General features: G+C 37.0%; 1 protein-coding gene across 1 annotated transcript in view; it reads left to right on the top strand.

Moving 5' to 3' along the window:
• MTPN (myotrophin) overlaps positions 1–23,528 on the top strand; it is a 59,972-nt gene extending 36,444 nt beyond the window's left edge. Inside the window, exons 2-4 of the mRNA XM_081243827.1 lie at positions 1,501–1,614; positions 2,470–2,553; positions 23,173–23,528. Coding sequence (XP_081099953.1) covers positions 1,501–1,614; positions 2,470–2,553; positions 23,173–23,259 — 285 coding nt within the window. The 3' untranslated portion in view covers positions 23,260–23,528. The remainder of the gene's footprint in view (positions 1–1,500; positions 1,615–2,469; positions 2,554–23,172) is intronic.
• Positions 23,529–23,792: the final 264 nt, after the last annotated feature.

Here is a 23,792-nt window from a genome sequence, read left to right as displayed (position 1 = left end):
ATGATACACTAAAACCCAGTGAGGTTTATTTTTAGTCCCATTTTACAGATAAGAAAACAAAGATTTAGAAAGTAACTAGTCTAAGGTCCTACAACTGACTGGTAGAATTGGAGCTCTAACCCAGCCTTCGTTGATCTTAAGCATGTTATACACCTTCCTTCTATATTCATATACTTTATAAGAGGCTCTATTTTACTGTAAATATCACATGTTGACTTGAATAAACAACCCATTAGAAGTTACTGCTGTGAATTACTCAAGTACTCTGAACAGAAAAGGGTTGTTTTATCATTGAGTAATTCAAAAGAGGACAATTATTTTTGATGAAATTCTTGATCCTCCACAGAGACAATATATTTGAAATATACATCTGGCCTGGAACTCGGGAACACTATGTGTAATTTCATTTCCTGACTTAAAGCTCTGATGCCTCCTCTGATTGTTGTAACAGGCAGGGGATCTCACCTCTTGGAATGCTTTTTTTTTTTTTTTTTTTTTTTTTTTAAAGTACCAGCCCTTGAATAATAAGTAAGATGATATAGCTCATTCTGATACTTACTGGAGGATGTAAAACCCTGGAGTTAAACTTTTTCCTTAATGGAAAAAAAAAATATCTCTATATATTTAAAGATTTCAAATTGTTTGAATTTAATAACTTCATTGTTTGAAAAGCTGATGCATTATCTTTATAGTGACCCTTAACATTAAAAAGAAAAGACTGAGTAATGGATTTCATTCAGAATTTGAGTATATCTCATATGTACATAGATAACTTATACTAATAGCTAATCATATTTCTATTAATATTAGCTATATTAGCTATAATATCTTAAGTGCTCTACATGGATCATCTAGTTTAACCCTCACCACAACTCCATTAGATGTAGGTATTGTTATCTCCATTATGTTTAGTCATGTGATTATTTGATTAAAATCTGCCTCCCACACTGGATGGTAAGCTCCATGCAGTCAGCAGCCATTTCTGATTTTGCTCACTCTTGTCCCCTCTGTGCACAGAGCCGGCCATACAATAGCGCTTAAATGCTGAATGAATGAAATGAATTCTTAATAGCTCATACTCATTACCTTGTGATGATGATGTCTGCCTCCATCAAAGCAGTGATGCTTTTTCTGGAGTATTAAAATACATGTCATATGACCTGTGTAAAATCTAAGTATTTGAACTCATCAGTCTTTGGTGGCCACATCTTGACATCGTGCTGATTGAACTCCTTAGAAATAGAGCACAATAATAGATTTCATTACATTTAGCATTTTTTTATTGTTTTCAGCTTGACTAATCATGATTTGAATTGCTGTCATACTGTGTTCTATTTGTACGGAAATTTAAGTTCTTGGCTACCTATTTCACTTTGCAAGAAATGTAATTCTTTCATGAAACCCTTGCAGCTTTAAGAAAGTAAAAATAGCAGGTGCCTCATTTCCCTTCTTAGTCTACCATCCTTATGAATATTGTTTTCATTTGGCTTCTTTTATAAGGGAGAAGACGTCAACCGGACACTAGAAGGTGGAAGGAAGCCTCTTCATTATGCAGCAGATTGTGGGCAGCTTGAAATCCTGGAATTTCTGCTGCTGAAAGGAGCAGATATTAATGTATGTAAAGAACATTGTCATTCTAGAAAAAATTCTTGTTGTATGCTTTTGGGTAATTGTTTTCTGTAGATTTATAAAATAGTTACTGGTGGAAACCTCATATGAAGTAAAAATATAGTCTGAAATTATACCAAATTTCTGTAACTTAGAAATACATGGTTGTGATTTTTTAAATAAGCAGAACAAATTGATTTTTTTTTTTTTTAGACTCATAAAACTGGGGGGTAGATGTTTCCTTTTCAAGTTCTAAAGCAATGTGAGAGTTAGCACTATCTGTAGGTGGCAAATTGGTATCACCCAATGGAGCATAGGACTCTGCAGTCATATGAGAAATCTAAACTGGATTTTTGGACAAAAGTCAGACAGCAGTCATCTCTTAACTCTTCCCTTTTGTAGCTACTGCATTTCAGAGCTTTAGAAAAATGTTTAAGTAACCATGACAGCAAGTGAGATGAACTTTTCACATCTCAGGGGTTACCACGTCACGTGGCCCAATGGTGGCAATCTTTTACCTCTTCATTGGCTATGTTCCACCCCTCTCGAGATTCCCTTCCTGCACCTCATTGGCACATCTACAGTAATGTGGAGTTGAGGCTCAGAGAGGTTAAGTAATTAGTCATGCAGTAAGTGGCAGAGCCCAGATTTGAGATGGGGTCAAAGCCCTGCTCCATCTGTTTCACTAGGCTGACTCCCAAGGAGAAACTGCTTGTGGGCTTGGGCCTCTAGCAGCTCCTAAGAGGCTAAAAATGGGTAAACATTGATTTTGAAATATTTATGAGCATTCCCTAATTAGATCTAGAAAGAAGGAATAAATGAAAAATGGATGAGGTGATGTATATCTCTATTATTTCATAGGCTCCAGATAAACATCATATTACACCTCTTCTGTCTGCCGTCTATGAAGGTCATGTTTCCTGTGTGAAATTGCTTCTGTCAAAGGTGAGGTCAATTGCTGATTTTTATTGCTTTTTCCATTACTATGTAACTGTTTAAGCTAAGTATTTGGTTGTTAATTTACTTAAATTTTGTGTGGCATCAGGGACAGAACAATTAGAGGTAATATCCAAAATTGAGGTCGAGAGCAATGTTGCTCAAAACAGCTGGTCCACAAGCTGTTTGTTACCAGTTCATGGTGGGTAAAGAGGTTGGGCTAGAAAATAAGTCAACAGTCTCCTTCATCAAGAATATCTTGCTATTTAAATATCTTGCTATTTAAAAAAAGTTAGCCAAACTAGGCATTGTAGTTAATAATTAGTAATATAGAAAATGTTGTCCCATGCTAGTAACAGTTTGCAGACTGGTACCATATTCACATACCGTGCTTTGAGTAACGCTGGTTTGAAATTTGTATAAACTTCATTTTCTGTAGTACGTACTGAGCAAGATTATTAGAGGCAGATTGCTGTAAGGGCTTTCCAAGTCATCTGGTTTCTTGATGTGATTGAGATCATGGTAAATTTGGAGTTTTCCAGTGTTTTACCTTTGCTATTACAAGCTGTTATATGAAGTTCAATGTCCAGCCTCAGAAATTAACCAGTCAGTTGCAACCATTCTAGGTGTATGAGATGGGACCTGCAAATCTTGGAAGATAAGAAATCTTCATAAAATAAGGCACCAGTATCAATCCCAAGGTTATCATTTCATGGCCATACTCTGGAAAGTGCTGTTCATAACATTTCATTTGGAATTTTAAAATAAGCCCTGCTAAAAGAAGCAAGAAAGAATTAGAAATTAAATGAGTAAATGTATATGAAGCGTTTTGCCACAGTATCTGACACATAATAAGTACTCAATAAATAGTAGCTTTTATTACCTCTAAAACTAAAGAGGATTTTATGCTTCATAGATTCAACTTCAGTAAGATTTGGAGAACATTGAGAAAGTAGCACATTTGTCTCAACACTCTATTGACAACTTTTCAAAGATACTGTCTGAAAGCAGTTAATTCAGGTCCTCTAAAACTAGGGGGTTTACCCATACCTTCATGTTAAACACAACTACTGGATTCCTTTAAATGTGTGCTGGTGGTGGTTTTTGAAAGTTTGGGGCGGGGGAGGGGTTGGGAGGTTTTGGCATATGGCAACAAGAGTTTTTCCATATTATACACCGTACTGATATGAAAAGCCAAAATAAAGGGGGATATTATTCTTTGCCACTGTAATGGATCCAAATCTGTGGTAGGATGTATTCACAAAGATTTCCAGCCACTGTCTTTCTCCTTACTGTCTATTCCTCCACAGCACCCATGAAAAGATTAAAAAGTACCTTTGAAAACTACTGGATAATTTCATCCCTGGGGGAATATTTTTGCATATTATGTTAAAAACTGGTTGTCGCAGGCTACAGATATTAATTTACATTTCATGAAAGAGTTTTATAATTTCAGTATTTTATTGGTTAGGACTCTGTATTGCAAGTAACTAAACCCAGCTTAGACAGGCTTAAGCATTACAGAGATGGTGTTGACTCACATAGGTCTACGGTCGAGGCACAGCTTGTCCATGGGCATAAGCCAAGTGACCAGCATCTGACTGCCTTTTGGATATTTCTCAGCTCTCTTCCTCAGTGTTGATTTAATTCCCCTGGCCTCAATCTATCTGCTAAGTGTAGCGCAAAAGAAACAGTTAATACTGTATTATTGATATATTTGAAAGTTGCTAATAGGGTAGATCTTTGAAGTTCTCATCAAAGGAAAAAAATTTTTAAACTATGTGAGGTGATATTAATTAAACTTATTGTGGTAATCATTTCACAGTATATAAACATATCAAATCATTATGTTGCATACCTTCAAACTAATAGTATTATATGTCAGCTATATCTCAATTACAAATTAATAAATTCATAAGTCAGAATAAAAACAAACAAGAAATGAATGGTTCCTTCCTTCCCCTTCTTTCTCCCTCTTTCCCTGACCTTTTCTATCTAGCCAAGGGTTTTCTTCTCTGAAAATAAAAAACTCCATGGGATCCTTTTTAGCTTAGGGCTCTGGTCATTTACTAAATGAAATGCCCCTAAGCAAGCTCCTCCCTCCTAGCCAGATCTCAAACTGTAGATCAGAACTGTATTTCTTTCTGATAAGCCTCTCTTTCCTCCTAGGACAAACAGAACAAGATGTAATTATTCTTATGATAGAGAGAGCCAAAACCATTGTTCCATATTTCTTATTCCCAAAACATGATGCTCTAGGTGACCGAGACCTTGTGGCTATAAGATTCCACTGTTAAAGAATCTTCTACATTAAATAAGTTCCTGAAAAGCTGGCTTGATTTGAATGTACATTAGGCCCCTGATATGTTATCCCAGAAGGGTCTTTATAAATATGTGCTGTGTTGATGAATTACTGGTTATAAGTTGAGTTTCCTGACTTTTAAGTAGTTTTTTAATTTTACTTGTGCCCATAATATTCTTTCATTTGTGTCTGATCCTTAATTTTTGTAGCTAAACAAGTGACATTCAGAGATGGCTGTATTGATGGCAGATCATTTGTAACCATGTAGAGCTGTTATTGATTTTAGATGAAAGGTGTTTTGTTTTTTTTACCTTTTTGATAAAATTTAGTTCTTTTTTCAAAATTAATTACTTCGATTTTATTTTTGCATAAGCTCCTTTAATGTGTACCCTATAGTTCTGTTAACCAAATTTTTGAGGGGGAAATTGTGCTCTTTAAAAAATCCTTAATTGCTAAAATAAGGCTATTCCAGTGCACTTTTTTAAAGTGCAGTCAATGTTTGTATTATGAAATCTGGTTTATTCTGTCTTTAGTAGAATAAAGTAGAATCTTTATCAGTTACTATTAATTCATTTTAAAAGTATGTAGTTTAGAAGTTTTCCAGATTCGTTGACATCTCTAATATACAACTGATCCATGAACAACAAAGGTTTGTATTGAACCAGTCCACTTACACACAGATTTTATTCAGTAGTAAATGCTGCATATACTGCACGATGCATGGTTGGTTGAATCCACAAATGTGGAGGAACTGCAGATATGAAAGGCCGACTGTAAGTTACAAGTGAATTTTCAACTGCACAGAGGATCAGTGCCCTTAACACACACACACCCCCGCCCACACTGTTCAAGGGTCGACTACATTATTCCACTGGTATACCATTAGCATAGGAAAAAAGCCAAAATAATAAATTTTAAAACTCAATATAATCTTTGTTTATATAATCTCCAAATACATAAGTATAATCATCTCCATTTTATGGATGAGGTGACCATCTGTCTTGAGGAGGTTAAATAACTACCTGAAGTCTAACAGAATATAATGAAATCAAGATTTGCTCCAAGTTATATGACTCAAAAACCCATGTTCTTTCTACTACTTGAGAGTGGCTTTCAGACTTACTGTCAGGGATAGCTATGAGAAATGATTATGTATATTTCTGCAGGTAAAAGATATTTGGCCTGATTTTTAATTGATACGTTCATGAATGAAAAAAAATGTAGCGATCAACACTTGTGGGACTTCCACTTGAAGACTGAGGTCTGAGCACATGCCATGGTATCCCCTTTTTGCCCTCTGATGACAGAAAAGATGTTTTTAAAATGAATGAATGAACATCTGTTTTAGACCATAGGACAGCAGGGTTCATTAGACAAGAAATTATAATGAAGCCTTGAGAGACAGAAAGCAGGCGGGATGAAGCTGAAGAAAACATTCCCAAACACGAGCAAGAGAGGACCGTTGCGAAAGGTAGGAGTTGATCCAAGGCAGCTTGAAGCCCAGAAGTGGTCAGTACCCTTGAGGAACAGACGAGTGAAGAGTTGGATGAGCTTTCAGGAAGAAACAAGTGAGACCCAGAGGTGAAGACTGAAGGAGGTACGCAAGAAGTCAGTATGTGAATAAATCTAAACAAATATTGAAATACAAAACAAACATGAACATTTAAAATAAGCTAAAACAGGCTCCCCTGGTGGTGCAGTAGTTAAGAATCCGCCTGCCAATGCAAGGGACACGGGTTCGAGCCCTGGTCCGGGAGGATCCCACATGCCACAGAGCAACTAAGCCCGCGCGCCACAACTACTGAGCCTGCGCTCTAAAGCCCGCGAGCCATAACTACTGAAGCCCATGCTCTGCAACAAGAGAAACCACCACAACGAGAAGCCCTTGCACTGCGACAAAGAGTAGCACCCGCTCGCCACAACTAGAGAAAAGCCCACGTGCAGCAATGAAGACCCAATGCAGCCAATAAATAGATTAATTAATTAATTAATTAATTAAGCTAAAACTATAGAACTGTTAAATAATAACTTAAAAAGAAGCAAGGGAAATGAACAAAACTCCTGGTATTCTCACCAAATCCAGAGTACATGAGAAACATTAGTAAAACTGGTGAAAGGAAACTGATGACGCAGGTAAAAAATGCAGGCTCGAGAAGCATCCTGGGTAACTGAGTGGTCCCAGGGAGTAAGAAGCCCAAGTGAGAGTATGAAACAGAAGAAGTGGCAGCTGCACCGCAGTCATTAAAAAGGCCAGGCCTAACAGACTGCAGCCTGAGGCTATGAAAGCAAGAACAGTCAGACCGTGTAAGCACGTGTCATTTTGAATCATAATTAATTCACAGTTGAATAAGGTTCCTCCTCCTTTGCCCTAAAAAAATCTTAACAGGAAATTTTTGGAATAAAAGAGATATTTAAAAGATGTATAAAAATATTACTGAACTCATCTTCCTGATTAGAATCTCAAATACCTGAATAATAGCAGTGTTGCATGAACACGTTATTTAGGAGAGTTAATCTTGAAGTGGTACTCTTGAACTATAATATTATAGCCAATGGATGTTCATAAGTCCAAAATTCATTTTTCACAGTTACATATAATTTGACATCATCTAGTTTCTGTGTAGTTAAACAATTCTCTAAGAGGAATAATAGTTTACCTGTAGCATTAATACACTATCATGTTAGACATTTCCTTTAACAGTATAGTATATAGTATTTAATATATACCAAATTTCTATAATATTTATACTTATTAAAATTCTTTATAATCTGTGTAATCCCTTTGATAATAAAGGATTTTAAGAAGTCAAGTATCCTTATTTTCTAAGGAAAACTGTTTCTAAATAATCCACTAAAGGATATTGTGGGGAAAAGGGAAATACTTAACATCTTTAAAAGATAATACAAGTTAACCTTTAAGTTCGCTATCATTTAGAATTTAGACAGGTAAGCTTTCAGTCATTTACTCTAGTGTGGTTTATACTCTTTCCCTTATATACTATATATTGCTATTAAAAATGGCCAATCAACCTCCTATTAAAACAAGAATTCTTTTAAACAAATAAATAGAAATATTACCCCAGCATGAGAGAATCACAAATCTCACAAACTGAAAATTTAATGAAAGTTTTTAAAACACTATAATTACTGTTTTATTCTTAGATTACAGAAACAAACTGACAATATACTTGTTATTATAAACCCATTTGTTGTTAGTGATATACTAAGCTATATCTGAGAGAGAAAAGTCCAAAAGAAACTTTGCTTTTTTGTTTTCCATCACTTCTCTGCTTCATACTGTGTCAAAGAATTTACCTCCTTAGGATATCTGCTGTAACCTTACAACGGAAATATGTAACCACTGATGCTCGTGCAACTCTGATGTTAGTGACACACAGCTGTTTCAGACCACTCTGTACATTCATTGTGTGGGGCAAATGAGTGAGAAACAAAGATTTACTCAACAACCTTCCTTTTATAAAAAGAAGGTCAAAATGATTAACGTCTTACGTACAATTGCTGTAGAGAATAAAAAGTACTAAAAATCAGTCTGTTGAGAAAATACAGAAAACCACCTTATCTGATAACATTGATGGTTTTGCCCAATGTATTTTCTGTGCTGTATTTTAAAAAATCAAGCGGCCAGTTAATAATAAAATTTGAATACCCCTCTCAAATACCAGCATTGTCAAATCCTCAAGAAGTATCTACGGTACAGATTTTGCTGCTTGAATTGAGAATCAAGTGCGTAAGATATAAGGGCTTAGAAGTCAACCCTTTTCAGCCTAAATAAGTAGGTGCTCTGGTAGGTAGAAACATTTTTTAACTCAAATTACTCACTATTCCACTCCCAGTAAAATCTAAACAGTTTCACACATTCTCAAGCACACATTTTATGATTACTTGGAATCCCCAGGGTTCTGTTCCATATAACATGGGCAGGTTTGGTTTCAAAAAAATTTTAGGACAGATGACCTGCAAAGAACTGAGCAATGCCTTTCTGAGTTGCCTTAGTTTAAGAAACTGTGTTAGAAAAGGACTAGCAGAATTGATACAGCTAGAAAACTTACCCCCCTAAATAACTGAAGAAACCAGTTGTTATGCTGTTTTGATACATCTCACAAATCTCATCCACAAGTATGCCCATTGTAAGCTCATTGTTTTTTTACCTATTTAGCTCTTTTAGACTGGAGTGCATCAATATTTTAGATAGTTTCTGTTAGTGACATAAACTGTGTGTTGTGACATCACACCCCCCCCCCAAGTTTGGTTCTGAGTTCTCCTTCCTAATAGCTTTGGGGCTTTGAATAAATTCCTTATCATCTCGGTCTAAGCATCCTCTTCTGCAACATGGGGCCAGTACTCATCACACAGAGTTGATGAGCAGGTAAATTAGCTCATAGTTAAAATAGTACTTATACGTAGGAAATGTCATTTAAGTGCTTTACATATATTAGTTCACTGAATCATCACAGTAATCCTATGAAGTAGGTACGATTTTTATCCCCCATTTTACCATTGGGGAAACTGAGGCCCAGGGCATTAGGAAGCTTTCCCAGGATCACACAGCTCGATAGGAGGAGAGTTAGGATTCAAACCCCATCACTTTGGCTCCAGAGTTTGTGTCTGTAACCACTACATTACACTGCCTCTCAGTGTAGCCAAGTAGTTAGAAGAGGTACTGTATGCAAGTCATTGGCGGCAATACTGAGCTCATCATAAATTCTCAGTAAATACTAAGACCAGTTAGGATTGATGCAGATGACTTTGATGTATTTCTCAGAAAAGGGAAGACTTGCTGCAAGGATGAGGGTTCCCTGAAAAGCAAGTTTTATGAAAATGACTGTTTCAAATATAAACAAACTTTTCATCCAAAACTTACAATGTACCACATTATAGGTAATATATTGGCTCACTATCTGAATGTCTTTGGAGAGAAGTAATTGGAAGGCTCATTTATACTTTCTCCCATCCCTATATTTCCATGATGAATTTCTCTCTCAAACCTTGAAATGATCTTTCTATTTTTGCTAGATATGACTGCAGTGGAGATGTTAAAAATCATATTTTCACAAGGGGTAACATAAGAACAAATCTAAGACCATTATATATGCAACTGAAAATGAACTGTAGTCACTGTCTCCAAATGAGAAGTAAAATGAAGAGAAATGTAGAATACATGTCATTCCCTGTTGCATGGTTAGCACGTTGTTTAGAGAGGCAGAGGGGGTGCCAGATAAGGAGCATGGCACTGAAGTTAGAAAAGCAAGGTTTAACACCTGGTCCTATGGTTTCATAGCCAGTGAAGCACGGTTAACAGATAATAAAGGACTATGACAAGTGCTGTAAGAGAAGTAGGGTTCAACTGTAACAAAAACTCCTACTACAGAGATTTAAACAAGAAAGTGGCTCTTCTTTTTCATGGCTGAATAATATTCCATTGTATAACTAGTTCTTATTTTTAAGAAAGATTAAGAGAATTTTTGATCTAGGAGTTTCTGCCGAAATCATGTTAGGTTTTACCATTTTATTTGCAGAAAGTAGCACAGAGAGGTTAAGGAACTTGCCTGAAGTTACACAGCTAATTTGTGGTAAAATTGGGTGGCCAGGGTCAGTATGTCCTTGAACCACACCACCTGCTTTTTCTTTTTTTTGAAGTGTAGTTGATGTGTACAATATTATATAAGTTACAGGTGTACAATATAGTGATTCACAATTTCTTAAAATTGAAGTATAGTTGATTTACAATATTGTGTTAGTTTCAGGTGTACAGCAAAGTGATCTGGTTATACATATATATGTGTGTGTATATCTATATACTTTAAAAAATTCTTTTCCCTTACAAGATATTGAATATAGTTCCCTGTTGTATACATACATCCTTGTTATTTATCTATTTTATATATGGTAGGTGCATCTGTTAATCCCATACTCCCAATTTATCCCTCCTCACCCTTCCCGTTTGGTAACCATAAGTTTGTTTTCTATGTCTGTGAGTCTGTTTCTGCTTTGTAAATAAGTTCATTTGTACTGTTTTTTAGATTCCACATAAAAGTGAAACCATAAATTTGTCTTTGACTTCAGTTAGTATGATAATCTCTAGGTGACAACATGGATGGACCTTGAAGGCATTATGCTAAATGAAATAAGTCAGAGAAAAATACCGTATGATCTCACTTATATATGGAATCTACAACAAAAACAAAACAAACTCAGATACAGAGAACAGATTAGATTGATGGTTGCCAGAGGCAGGCGGCTGGGTGGAGGGTGTGTGGGGTCAAAAGGTAGAGACTTAGAATTATCAGGTAAGTCAGTCCTGGGGATGCAACAACAGCACCGTAGCTATCCTTAGTACTGTATTATATATCTGAAAGCTGTGAAGACAGTAAGGCTTAAAAGCTCTCATCATAAGGAAAAAAACTTCGTAACTCTACAGTGATGGATGTTAACTAACCTTATTGTGGTAAATTTTGCAATATATACATATATCAAATCATCATGTTGTACAACTTAAAACTAATATAATGGTCTATGTCAATTATATCTCAACTTAGAAAAAAAACAAGTGGCTCTTAATGAAATGCCTGAAGGTAAGCAGTCCAGGGCTGAGTAGCTGGCTCCACTTGTCCTCAGTACCCCACACTCTCTTCTCCCCTGTCTTCCCCACTCCTTACAGTTGCAAAGATGACTGCTGAACCTCCAGGCATTGTGTCTGTTTTGGGCAGGGAGAAGGGAAACAGTTAAGGACACTGTCCTCCCTGAGGCTTTATTGGAAAAGGAAGGCTATCCATGAGACGCCAACTTTGTGCCAGATGGCCACCTGTAGCTTTAAGGGAGTCTGGGGATTCAGTGCCTTTTCAGCCTCTATAGGAGAGGAAAGCACAGAAAAAAGGGGGTTGCGCTAGACTTTGGATGAGCCAAGCTGTAGTATTGGGTTGGCCAAAAAGTTCACTTGGTTAATGAATCCATTCAATAAAGTTCTTGGTGAAAATGAAAAATGTGTCTTTTATTTTTACTTAAAACCGAACGAACTTTTTGACCAACCCAATATACACCTTGAAGTATGATCAGCAACGTGCCAGGGGGCATACAGGAAGAGAGGGAGCCAGCTGTCCTGGAAATTCCAGAAGGGCTTCACGGAAACAACTGAATAAGAGTTAATCAAATACTTAAAGGGAGAGCACAAAGAATTGCTTTGTTCCTTTACATTTTAAGAGTCCTTGTGGGACATTTAATATCAGATATATTTATTCAGGCATTCCTTTTGTACTTGATTCTAACCCACTTTCTTTCCAAAAGTGAGTTGAGTATACCAAACCATGTTTGCTAAATTTTTATTTCTGAGACAGTGGTCATATTCTAAGGTTGTGAAACAGTATCTAGCAACATATACAGAAATGTCCACCAAGATGTCATGTGTGTATCTAAATGCTAATTTTTTAATTGATAAATTTTGCATTGAAACAAAGTTGCATAGGGTTCTAACAATTGATTAGTATAATTATAATCATCATCTTTGCCACAAAAGCCTTCTGTCGAGATAATGTCAGATAACCTGAGTACAAGTTTAAGAGTTGCATTCTTAAAATGTTACTAATCCAGTTTTCTGGCCTATTTGTCCAGATTAAGAATTGGTGGTAATTTAAAAAAAAAAACACACACACACACACAAAACTGGTGGTATAAAGCAGAATTGGGCTATCTGAAGTAAGAAGTAGATAAAGATGCACTCTTGTTTCATGCCAGTATATCTTATCTTTCTAGCTACATCGTAAACTAGTCTATTCAAGGGCAGAGATAGTACGATGAATTTTTTTAAACATTCCCCATATTCTACAACTTACTATCAAATAATACTTGATTGTCTAAAACGGTAACTTCTGAAAATGAAGAAATTACTGGTGAGGCTTTAAAGCTTTTTACTCCCTAAAATGACAAATGGCCTCTCTACTTGGGCCACTTAACTTGGCTGTAGCAACCTTTTCCTCCTCCAGGAAACTACCACAACCTGAATCATGCTGTAACTATAAGCAGGTGAGCCTAGTCCTGATCTAGTCCTTTTTTTTTTTTTTTTTTTTTGCGGTACGCGGGCCTCTCACTGTTGTGGCCTCTCCCTTTGCGGAGCACAGGCTCCGGATGCGCAGGCTCAGCGGCCATGGCTCACGGGCCCAGCCGCTCCGCGGCATATGGGATCCTCCCGGACCGGGGCACGAACCCGTATCCCCTGCATCGGCAGGCGGACTCTCAACCACCGCGCCACCAGGGAGGCCCCTGATCTAGTCCTTTATTGTATGTGTACAGTCCCTGTCTCTATCAATTTTAAAAAACATGTAATTTTTGTAGTATCACTTGATAGCCTGTTATTGACACTGTGCGAGGCCTTGTGATTTGAGAGACCTGGTTACTGCCGTCACCATATTTAGTAAACCGTAAAACAAATGCACAAAGCATTGTGCTTGCTGTGACAGGCGTTTACATGTACCAGCAGAGATCTAAAGGAAGAAGAGTTCACGTGTGGTCCTGGGAGTCAAGGGCCATAGTGTGTTATAAATAAGGATGTCATGACAACTTTAGGTACCACAAATATAACTTCAAAAAGCAGTTGACACTTGAGTTGAACCTTAGCAACTTAGTGTCCAAGAATCTAATAGAGAACTGGAGTACCTTTCCACGCAGAAGCAGCAATGTGAGAAGGTTGCAGAGGCAAGAAAGAACCAGCTTTCCAAGAACCAGCTTTTAGTTTTACTGATTTTTGCTATTGTTTTCTTCATTTCTATTTCATTTATTTCTGCTCTGATATTTATGATTTCTTTCCTTGTACCGACTGGGTTTTCTTTGTTCTTCTTTCTCTAGTTGCTTTAGGTGTAGCGTTAGATTGTTTGAGATTTTTCTTGTTTTTTGAGGTGAGATTGTATTGCTATAAACTTCCTTCTTAGAACTGCTTTTGCTGCACCCCAGAGGTTTTGGGTCGTTGTGTTTTTGTTGTCATTTGTTTCTATGTATTTTTTTTATTTCTTCTTTTATTTCTTCAGTGATCTCTTGGTTCTTTAGTAGCGCACCGTTTAGCCTCCATGTATTTGTGTTTTTTACAGGTTTTTTCCCCTGTAATTGCTTTCCAGTCTCATAGCATTGTGGTCAGAAAAGATGCCTGATACGATTGCAATTTTTTAAATTTTCCGAGGCTTGATTTGTGACCCAAGATGTGATCTATCCTAGAGAATGTTCCATGTGCACTTGAGAAGAAAGTGTAATCTGCTGTTTTCTAATGGAATGTCCTATAAATATCAATTATATCTGGTCTATTGTGTTATTTAAAGCTTGTGTTTCCTTATTAATTTTCTGTTTGGATGATCTGTCCATTGGTGTAAGCGAGGTGTTAAAGTCCCCCACTATTATTGTGTTACTGTCAATTTCCTCTTTTATAGCTGTTAGCATTTGCCTTATGTATTGAGGTGCTCCTATGTTGGGTGCATATATATTTATAATTGTTATATCTTCTTCTTGGATTGATCCCTTGATCATTATGTAGTGTCCTTCCTTGTCTCTTGTAACATTATTTTAAAGTCTGTTTTATCTGATATGAGTATTGCTACTCCAGCTTTCTTTTGATTCCCATTTGCATGGAATATCTTTTTCCAGCCCCTCACTTTCAGTCTGTATGTGTCCCTAGGTCTGAAGTGGGTCTCATGTAGACAGCATATATATAGGTCTTGATTTTGTATCCATTCAGTGAGCCTGTCTTTTGGTTGGAGCATTTAATCCATTCACATTTAAAATAATTATTGATATGTATGTTGCTATTACCATTTTCTTAATTGTTTGGGGTTTGTTTTTGTAGGTCCTTCTCTTGTGTTTCCCACTTAGAGAAGTTCCTTTAGCATTTGTTGTAGAGCTGGTTTGGTGGTGCTGAATTCTCTTAGCTTTTGCTCGTCTGTAAAGGTTTTGATTGCTCCATCGAATCTGAATGAGATCCTTGCTGGGTAGATTAATCTTGGCTGTAGGTTCTTCCCTTTCATCACTTTAAATATATCTTGCCATTCCCTTCTGGCTTGTAGAGTTTCTGCTGAGAAATCAGCTGTTAACCTTATGGGAGTTCCCTTGTATGTTATTTGTCATTTTCCCCTTGTTGCTTTTAATAATTTTTCTTTGTCTTTAATTTTCGTCAATTTGATTACTCTGTGTCTCAGTGTGTTTCTCCTTGGGTTTATCCTGACTGGGACTCTGTGCTTCCTGGACTTGGGTGGCTATTCCCTTTCCCATGCTAGGGAAGTTTTCAACTATAATCTCTTCAGCTATTTTCTCTGGTCCTTCCTCTCTTTCTTCTCCTTCTGGGACCCCTATAATGCAAATGTTGGTGCATTTAATGTTGTCCCAGAGGTCTCTTAGACTGTCTTCACTTCTTTTCACTCTTTTTTCTTTATTCTGTTCTGTTGAAGTGAATTCCACCATTCTGTCTTCCAGGTCACTTACCTGTTCTTCTGCCTCAGTTATTCTGCTATTGATTCCTTATAGTGTATTTTTCATTTCAGTTATTGTATTGTTCATCTCTGTTTGTTTGTTCTTTAGTTCTTCTAGGTGTTTGTTCTTTAATTCTTCTAGGTCTTTGTTAAACATTTCTTGCATCTTCTCAGTCTTTGCCTCCATTCTTTTTCCAAGGTCCTGGATCATATTCACTACCATTATTCTGAATTCTTTTTCTGGAAGGTTGCCTATCTATCTCCACTTCTTTTAGTTGCTTTTCTGGGGTTTTATCTTGTTCCTTCATCTGGTACATAGTCCTCTGCCTTTTCATTTTGTCTGTCTTCCTGTTAATGTGGTTTTCGTTCTACAGGCTGCAGAATTGTAGTTCTTCTTGCTTCTGCTCTCTGCCCTCTAGTGGATGAGGCTAGCTTGCATTAGAATTTTCATATGAAAATCTTGAACTAAGAAAGTTGTGGTAGCAAGGACAGGTGGAAAATGTGAGGAACATTATGGTCTGAAGATTTGGTGACTGATAACATGTGAAGTAAACAAGAAGAACTGCATAGTGTCTCCACAGTTCCTGGAAGGTGGTTCTTACCATGATAGTGAATACTCCAGAAAAAGAAACAAGTTTGTAGGAAAAGATCATGGGTTCACTTTAGGAATCATAGAGTTTGTGGTATTTCTGGGACTGAAAGTAGATAAGTCTCAGTGGCATGTATATATGTTTATATAAATATGGGTTTAAAGATCAGGGTAGATGTTCAAAATGAGTAAGGTTGGAACTTAAATCGTAACATGGATAAGATCAGGCCAAAAGCATATTGAGCAAGTGGTGAAGGGTGCCAAAGACCAGAACCATGGAGAATCCAGCATTTAAACAAAGCAGAGAGAAAGTAAAGGGGAGGAGGGTGGAGTGGAAGTAGTGGGTGCAGGAAGGAGAGGCAGGCTAGACAGACAGAACTTGGAGATAATATTCTAAAGCATTTTCATGACAGCATAGATTAGGCTATAAATTGCCTTCCGTGTCCATTTTTTACTCTTCCTTTTAGAAGGGGAACCCCAGGTTTTAACTGGGTGCATACATCACAGCCTAGCTAGTCCTTGTATCTCAGTTTGCCTTGCAGTGGATATGACTTTGTGTCTAAGTTTGGGCTGATGGGATGTGTGCAAATGATGTATGCCACTTCTAGATCATCACCTAAAATGTGAAGCCACTTGCTGGGGACTTTCACCCCCACATCCAGCAGGCTGGAAGCACATGTGGAGGTGAGCACATTTAGCAGTAGACTGTTTTATGAGAGAGAAATAAATTAACTTAGTTTAATACATTGTGTCTTAGCCTCTCTTTGTTATAGCAGTTTAGCCAAACCATAACAAATAGGGTCAAAAGTTGTTGTTTGTAAATGAATGAACAGGACTGGGGAAAACTTGGGTGTGGATCTCCCGATTCTGTCACTTGGGAGAGTTGCACAGGGTTTTGATATTGGAACAATAGAAATAAAACTGATCATAGTTGTCTGCTAGGTGCCACAGTGAGCAGTGTTTACCCAGAAGTAATTTAAGCATTGTTTATATAGTTTAACTGTAAAAGTCTATCAATATCCAGGACCAGATCGCTTTATTGGTGAGTTCTACCAAACATTTAATGAAGAATTAATACCATTCCTTCTCAAAGTCTTCCCCAAAACATCAGTACAGATGGGACCACTTCCAAACTCATTTTACAAGGCCAGCATTACCCCTATACCAAAACCAGACAAGGATGCCACAAGAAAATTGCAGACCAATATCCCTGATGAATATAGATGCAAAAGTCCTCAACAAAATGTTAGCAAATCAAATTCAGCAATACATTAAAAGGATCATACTCCATGATCAACTGGGATTTATTCTGGGGACACAAGGATGATTCAGCATCTGCAGATCAATCAGTGTGAACACCACAATAACAAAATGAAGGATAAAAATCATATGATCATCTCAGTAGATGCAGAAAAAGCATTTGACATAATTTAATGTTCATTCATAATAAGGACACTCAACAAAGTGGATGTAGAGGTAACATGCCTCAGCATCATGAAGGCCATATTATGCCCACAAGCTGTACATCATAATCAACAGTGAAAAACTGAAATTTTTTCCTCTAACATAATGAACAAGATGAGGTTGCCCACTCTCACCACTTATTTAACATAGTACTGGAAGTCCCTAGCCAGAGCAGTTAGTTAGGCAAGAAAAGAAATAAAAGGCATCCAAGTTGGAAGGGAAGAAGTAAAGTGTTCTCTGTTGGCAGATGACAGGATACTCCGTATAGAAAACCCTCAAGACTCCACTAAAAAACTGTTACAACTGTTCAACTAATTCAGTAAACTTGCAGGATACAAAATCAATATACAAAAATCAGTTGTATTTCTATATACTAATAACAAATCAGAAGAGAATTTTTTTAATTCTACTTAAAATTGCATCAAAAAGAATAAAATACCTAGAAAGAAATTTAACCAAGGAGGCAAAAGACTCTTATGCTGACAACTGTACGACATTGATGAAATATATTAAAGAAGACACTAATAAATGGAAAGATATTCTGTGCTCATGGATTGGCAACATTAATATTGCTAAAATGTCCACACTGCCCAAAGCAAGCTTTAATGCAGCTTCCGTCAAAATTCCAATGGCATTTTTCACAGAACTAGATTAAACAATGCTAAAATTTTTATGGAACCACAGCAGATCCTGAATAGCCAAAGGAATCCTGAGAAAAGAGAACAAAGCTAGCAGCATCACATTTCCTGATTCCAAATGATATTACAAATATGTAGGAATCAAAACAGTATAGTATTGACATGAAAACAGGTACATAGATCAATGGAACAGAATAGAGAATCCAGAAATAACCCCCCCACACACACACACACACAGTCAATTAATTTACCACAAAGCAGCCAAGAATATATAATAGGGAAATAGTGTTGAGAAAAGTGGACAGGCACATGCAAAAGAATGAAACTGGACCACTATCTTACACCATACACAAAAATCGACTCAAAATGAATTAAAGACTTTAAAATAAGACCTGAAACCATGGAACTCCTAGAAAAAAACAGATAGTAAGCTCTTTGACATTCGTCTTGGTGATGAGTTTTTGAATTTGACACTAAAGGCAAAGGAAACCATCAACAAAATGAAAAGGCCGCCTATAGAGTGGGAGAAAAATATTTGCAAATCATGTATCTGATAAGGGGATAATACCCAAAATATAAAATGAATTCATATAACTCAATAGAAAAAAAAAACTCAGTAGAAACAAAAAATCTGATTTTAAAATGGGCAGAGGATCTGAATAGACATTTATTTATACAAAGAAGATATACAGATGGCCAACAGATACATAAAAAGGTTCCTCAACATCACTAATCATCAGGCAAATACAAATCAAAACCACAATGAATTGTCACCTCTTACCTATTAGAATGGCTGCTATCAAAGATATAAGAAATAGTAAGTGTTGGCAAGGATGTGGAATAAAGGGAACCCTTGTGCACTGTTGGCAGGGATGTAAATTGGTGCAGTCTCTGTGGAAGACAGTATGGAGGTTCCTCAAGAAATTAAAAATAGGACTGCCATGTGATCCAGCAATTTTACTTCTGGGGGTTTATCTGAAGGAAACAAAAATCCTAACTCAAGAAGATATCTACACCTTGTGTTCATTGCAGCATTATTTACTGTAGCCAAGACAGGAAAATAACCTAAGTGTCTATCAACAGATGCATGGATAAAGAAAATGGGGTGGGGGTGTGGGGGTGTATATACACACACATATATGCACACATAGTGCAATGGATTATTATTCAGCCAATAAAAAAAGAAAATCCTGCCATTTGCAACAACATGGATGACCTTGAGGGCATTATGCTAAGTGAGAGAGAAAGACAAATACTGTATTATCTCACTTATATGAAGAGTCTCAAAATTCACAGGTAACAGAAAACAGATAGGGGGGCGAGGAATGGGTAAAGGTGGTCAAAAGGTAGAAACTTCCATTTATAAGATAAGTAAGTCCTGGGGATATAATGTACAGTATGGTGACTATAGGGGGAAAAATCAACCAATAAACAACAGTTTTTACAGAACCGAATATAAAAGTTAATCTTGACAAAATAGAAAAGCTGGCAATTTAAGAGGTAGAGGGAGTAATGGGAAGGTAGAGAAAGTATCTTATAAAGTAGAGGAATAAGATACTGTCAAAATTGATGGAACAAGAAACAGGTTTTAAATATAAAAAAATTTACAAAGAAACAAACTGCTATTTGAAGTATAAGACATTGGGAGGATGTGGGGAAGGGACGTGCTCCCTGCTAGAGCAGCATCCATGCAGCAGGGAGTCAGAAGGTAATCTCTGAAGTTAATAACTCAAATAGTGGCATGAGTATAATACTTAGAGCCATGGAAATAATCACTAGAACTAATAACTACTGAAAATGGTTTCCTCAGGAAAGGGGTGAGGCCAGATATACTTAAGTTCTCCAATAACTGCATCAAGTATCAAAAAAATCACTTCCTTTTAATATCTTTTTCCATGTTGACAAAATTGGTTTATCTTTTTTAGAAGAACTGGTTTGAGTTCATTAAATTTATTCCTAACATTTTATTCTTTTTGATGCTGTTATCAATGGAATTCTTTTCTTGGCTTTATTTTTAAATTTTGAATATTAAGCCTTTTATTATTATGAAATGTCCCTCTTTGTCTCTAGTAATATTTCTTTCTCTTAAAGTTTATTTTATCTGATACAGAGTCACTCTATTTCTCTTATGGTTACTCATTTATTTTTAAAAGAGATACATACACATACATATCTAGAACAAGAGAATATAGATAGAAACACTAAAATGTTAACATTAGTTGTATTTGGCTTATAGAATTATGAGTTTTACAGGGAGTTTTTTGGTGTGTATTCTGAGTTCTGTGATTAGTTTGTATTACAATTAGAAAAAAATGATTTATATAAAATGTTTAATACTTTTATCAGATTTTGGGGGTTGCAAATAGCAGAAGTTGACTCTAACAAGTAGAAAAGGAGTTTTTGAAGATGTTGGACTAGTCATAGAATCAATAGGAAAGCTGGAGGACCAGGCTCAGAAGAGGCCAGAGCTATGGTAGCTTAAGACTCTAGATAGCAGGAACTTCCCAACTGTCTCTTCTGGGTGAGAACACAGAAATAAATGAGCTCTGACTTCTTGTTGTCTTTCTTTTGTTCTCGCTAATCAAGATTCAAAATCCAGAAGTGAGTGTCCTGCTTTGATGCCTGGCAAGGAAAGTACATGGCACCTTAAGTTACAGTTCTAGGAGTCCACACATTGGGGACAAATGATTCCCCAGAAGTAGATTAGGGTGCTGTTATCAAAAGAAGGGAAGTCTGGCAGCTAAAAAGCAACAGATATTCACTATGATATTTAACTTTTTGTTAATGCAGAATTACAGTTTACAATGCTAGTCATAAAAACAGTTATCAATATTGAATAAGAAATAATTTGTTTTGCTAAAAATAGAATTACCATATGATCCAGCAGTCCCACTCCTGGGCATATATCCAGACAAAACTATAATTCAAAAACTACATGCACCCCTATGCTCATAGCAGCCCTGTTCACAAGAGCCAAGACATGGAAACAACCTAAATGTCCATCAACAGATGAATGAATAAAGATGTACCTATATACAATGAAATACTACTCGGCCATAAAAAAGAACGAAATAATGCCATTTGCAGCAACATGGATGGACCTAGAGATTTTCTGACTTACTTCACTTAGTATGATAGAGAAGGACAAATACCATACGATTTATATGTGGAATCTAAAATATGATACAAATGAACCTATCTATGAAACAGAATCAGGGACATAGAGAATAGACTGGTGGTTGCCCTGGGGCAGGGGTGGGGGGAGGGGCAGTGGGAGAGGGTAGGAGTGGGAATGTGGGATTAGCAGATGTAAACTACTATGTATAGAATGGGTAAACAACAAGGTCCTACTGTATAGCACAGGGAACTATATTCAATATCCTGTGATAAACCGTAATGGAAAAGAATATATACTGTATATATATATAGCTGAGTCACTTTTGCTGTACAGCAGTAATTAACACAACATTGTAATTCAATAAAAAATAAATTTTAAAATTGTTTTGGATACAATGGTCCCAATTATTGTCACTTAACCTATGTTGGAGTACTCACCACACTGAAGTTCTCACTCACAGATTTCTCTCTCACTTAACTGTAAGTTCCATGTGTTCCATAATGCAGTTAAATTCAATTAGAAAAAGAGAAAACAGACTTTTGTCGTCATATTGAGGAGGACTTTGTGATAATTTAACACTTGCTAGAATGTCTGTCATCTCCTTCCTGGTTTACCTAATCAACTTGTACTTACTCAAGGCTCAGCTCAAGCATTACCTCATCCAGAAGGACTTGCTTACACTCTCCTAACCACATCCCATTATGGTTTACAGACCACTCATCACTGTGCATTACGCTATTCTCATCCCACTGTGTCATACTGGTTGATTTGTCTGTCTCTCACACCAGCCAAACTGGCAGGCTCTATCTTGTTTTTCTTTGATTCTCCAGCCCCTTACACACAGTGTCTATGCATCAAACATTCAGTAAATATTTGTTGAATGAGTGAATGGATTTGCCAGCAGAAAGGAGGTAAGGCATTCCATAGTCCGGCAAGTGTAAAGTCATGGCACCTGGTACATTGAGGAATGGTGACATTACAGAGGATTAGAGTATTGAAAGATTAATGGGAAAAGAGACTGGTGAATTTGACTAGAGTTTGTCTCTACAGGACCATGTATGCCAAGCTTAGACAATTCTGTTGGCCTCAGGAACAGACGAATGAGTGAGACTTGGCAGTGGGAGGAGGACAGGACACAAGAGGTTATTTGGTGAATAAATACAGGTTGGGCTGGAGCTCGCAGAGAACCCTTCCAGGGTGGAGTGTTGCTGTCTGTGGAAGTTAGAGAGGTCCAGACTTGGTTTGGGAGCAAATTCACCCACCATGCACTAGGTACTTTTTTAGATACTGGGGACACAATAGTAGATAATATGAACAAGATTTCTACTCCCATTGAGTTTTTACTCTAATAAGGGAAAACAGATAAAAACAATAGACACAAAGGTATGCGTACACATTCTCGAAACTAAAGTGCCATGTTGCAAGTAAAATGTTCCATGACAGCACTCTCTGCATGAAGCATTCAGAGCAAGCTGGAGAGAATTTCCCTAGAGTACAGCAGGGAGCCTCTTTTCCTAGCCCACATCCCAGCCATTTACTGCTAAGTTTTTGTAAGTATAATGACCAATATTGTACGTGTTCTTTAGGAATTTGTCTAAAATAAAAGGTTTGTAAGTTCTAGATTTTACAAATATGTGTGTATTACTTATGCACTCTCCAAAACGTGTTGCAAAGAAGAAAAAAAGATAATTTTGTCGCAGTAATACTTTCTTCTTTAGCAAAAGTGATTTCCTTCCCAACCCTCCCTGTTTTATACTACATGGGGATCTTCTTTTTTTAAAGCTTAATTGAGTAAATATATGATAGTATAAATAAAAGTCAGTCATTGCCTACGTTATTGGCAAGTTGTGTTTCTAGTTTACATTTCTAGTGCCTGAAAAATAATCTGGTGTTTTTACAGCTTAATCTCTAACCTTGCCAGCTGTTTGGGGCTTTTCCTTCAATAGAATGGACTCCGGTAGTAAAGGAGTTTTGCCTTTGCCAAGCGACCTGGCTTTCATTCTCTTCTCTTGGTTGTGGGCCTCGTTTAATGATAAAGGCTCTTTCCTCTTTTCCAGGGTGCTGATAAGACTGTGAAAGGTCCAGATGGACTGACTGCCTTTGAAGCCACTGACAACCAGGCAATCAAAGCCCTTCTTCAGTGATGGACGGATGGGCTAACAGCTCTGGAAGAATGACTCTCCTGTGGCCTCACACTGCTGCCTGTCTGTCTGTCACTCTCTATCTGCCAGCTTCTTCAGCTAAAATACTTCTAGAGGGGTGAGGGGAGAGAGAAATTCGTAACAAATCAGACTACCAGAAAAAAACAGTGATTGGGAGGAGAGGAGAAAAACAAGATCAGGCTTTTACTAGGATTCCTGATCAGGTCAGCCTCTTTTCCATTTCCAGTAAAAAAAAAAAAAAAAAAAAAAAACACAGCTTATACCCATGGGAGAGCAAAGACAAAATATACCATTAACGTTTGACCTTTTCAGCTCCCTAGCTAATTTATTAATTAGATTGCGTTGAGGGTCTGACTATACCAAGGCCAACTATACATTTGGTAGCCCCATCTGTGCGAGCAGTACTGGCTGCTGTGACGTAACTTAGGGTGCTGAGATAAGCAATTAGCTCTAGCCTTCTGCCTTAAGATTCACTCTAGTGGGGATCTCCCGGCATAGTTAAGAGCGCTGCCTGT

Source organism: Mesoplodon bidens (genome assembly GCF_964165515.1).
Source record: "Mesoplodon bidens genome assembly, chromosome: 9".
NCBI classification, from domain to species: domain Eukaryota; kingdom Metazoa; phylum Chordata; class Mammalia; order Artiodactyla; family Ziphiidae; genus Mesoplodon; species Mesoplodon bidens.
Note: the sequence above shows the minus strand (reverse complement) of the source record. Positions and strands in the feature narration are given on the sequence as shown.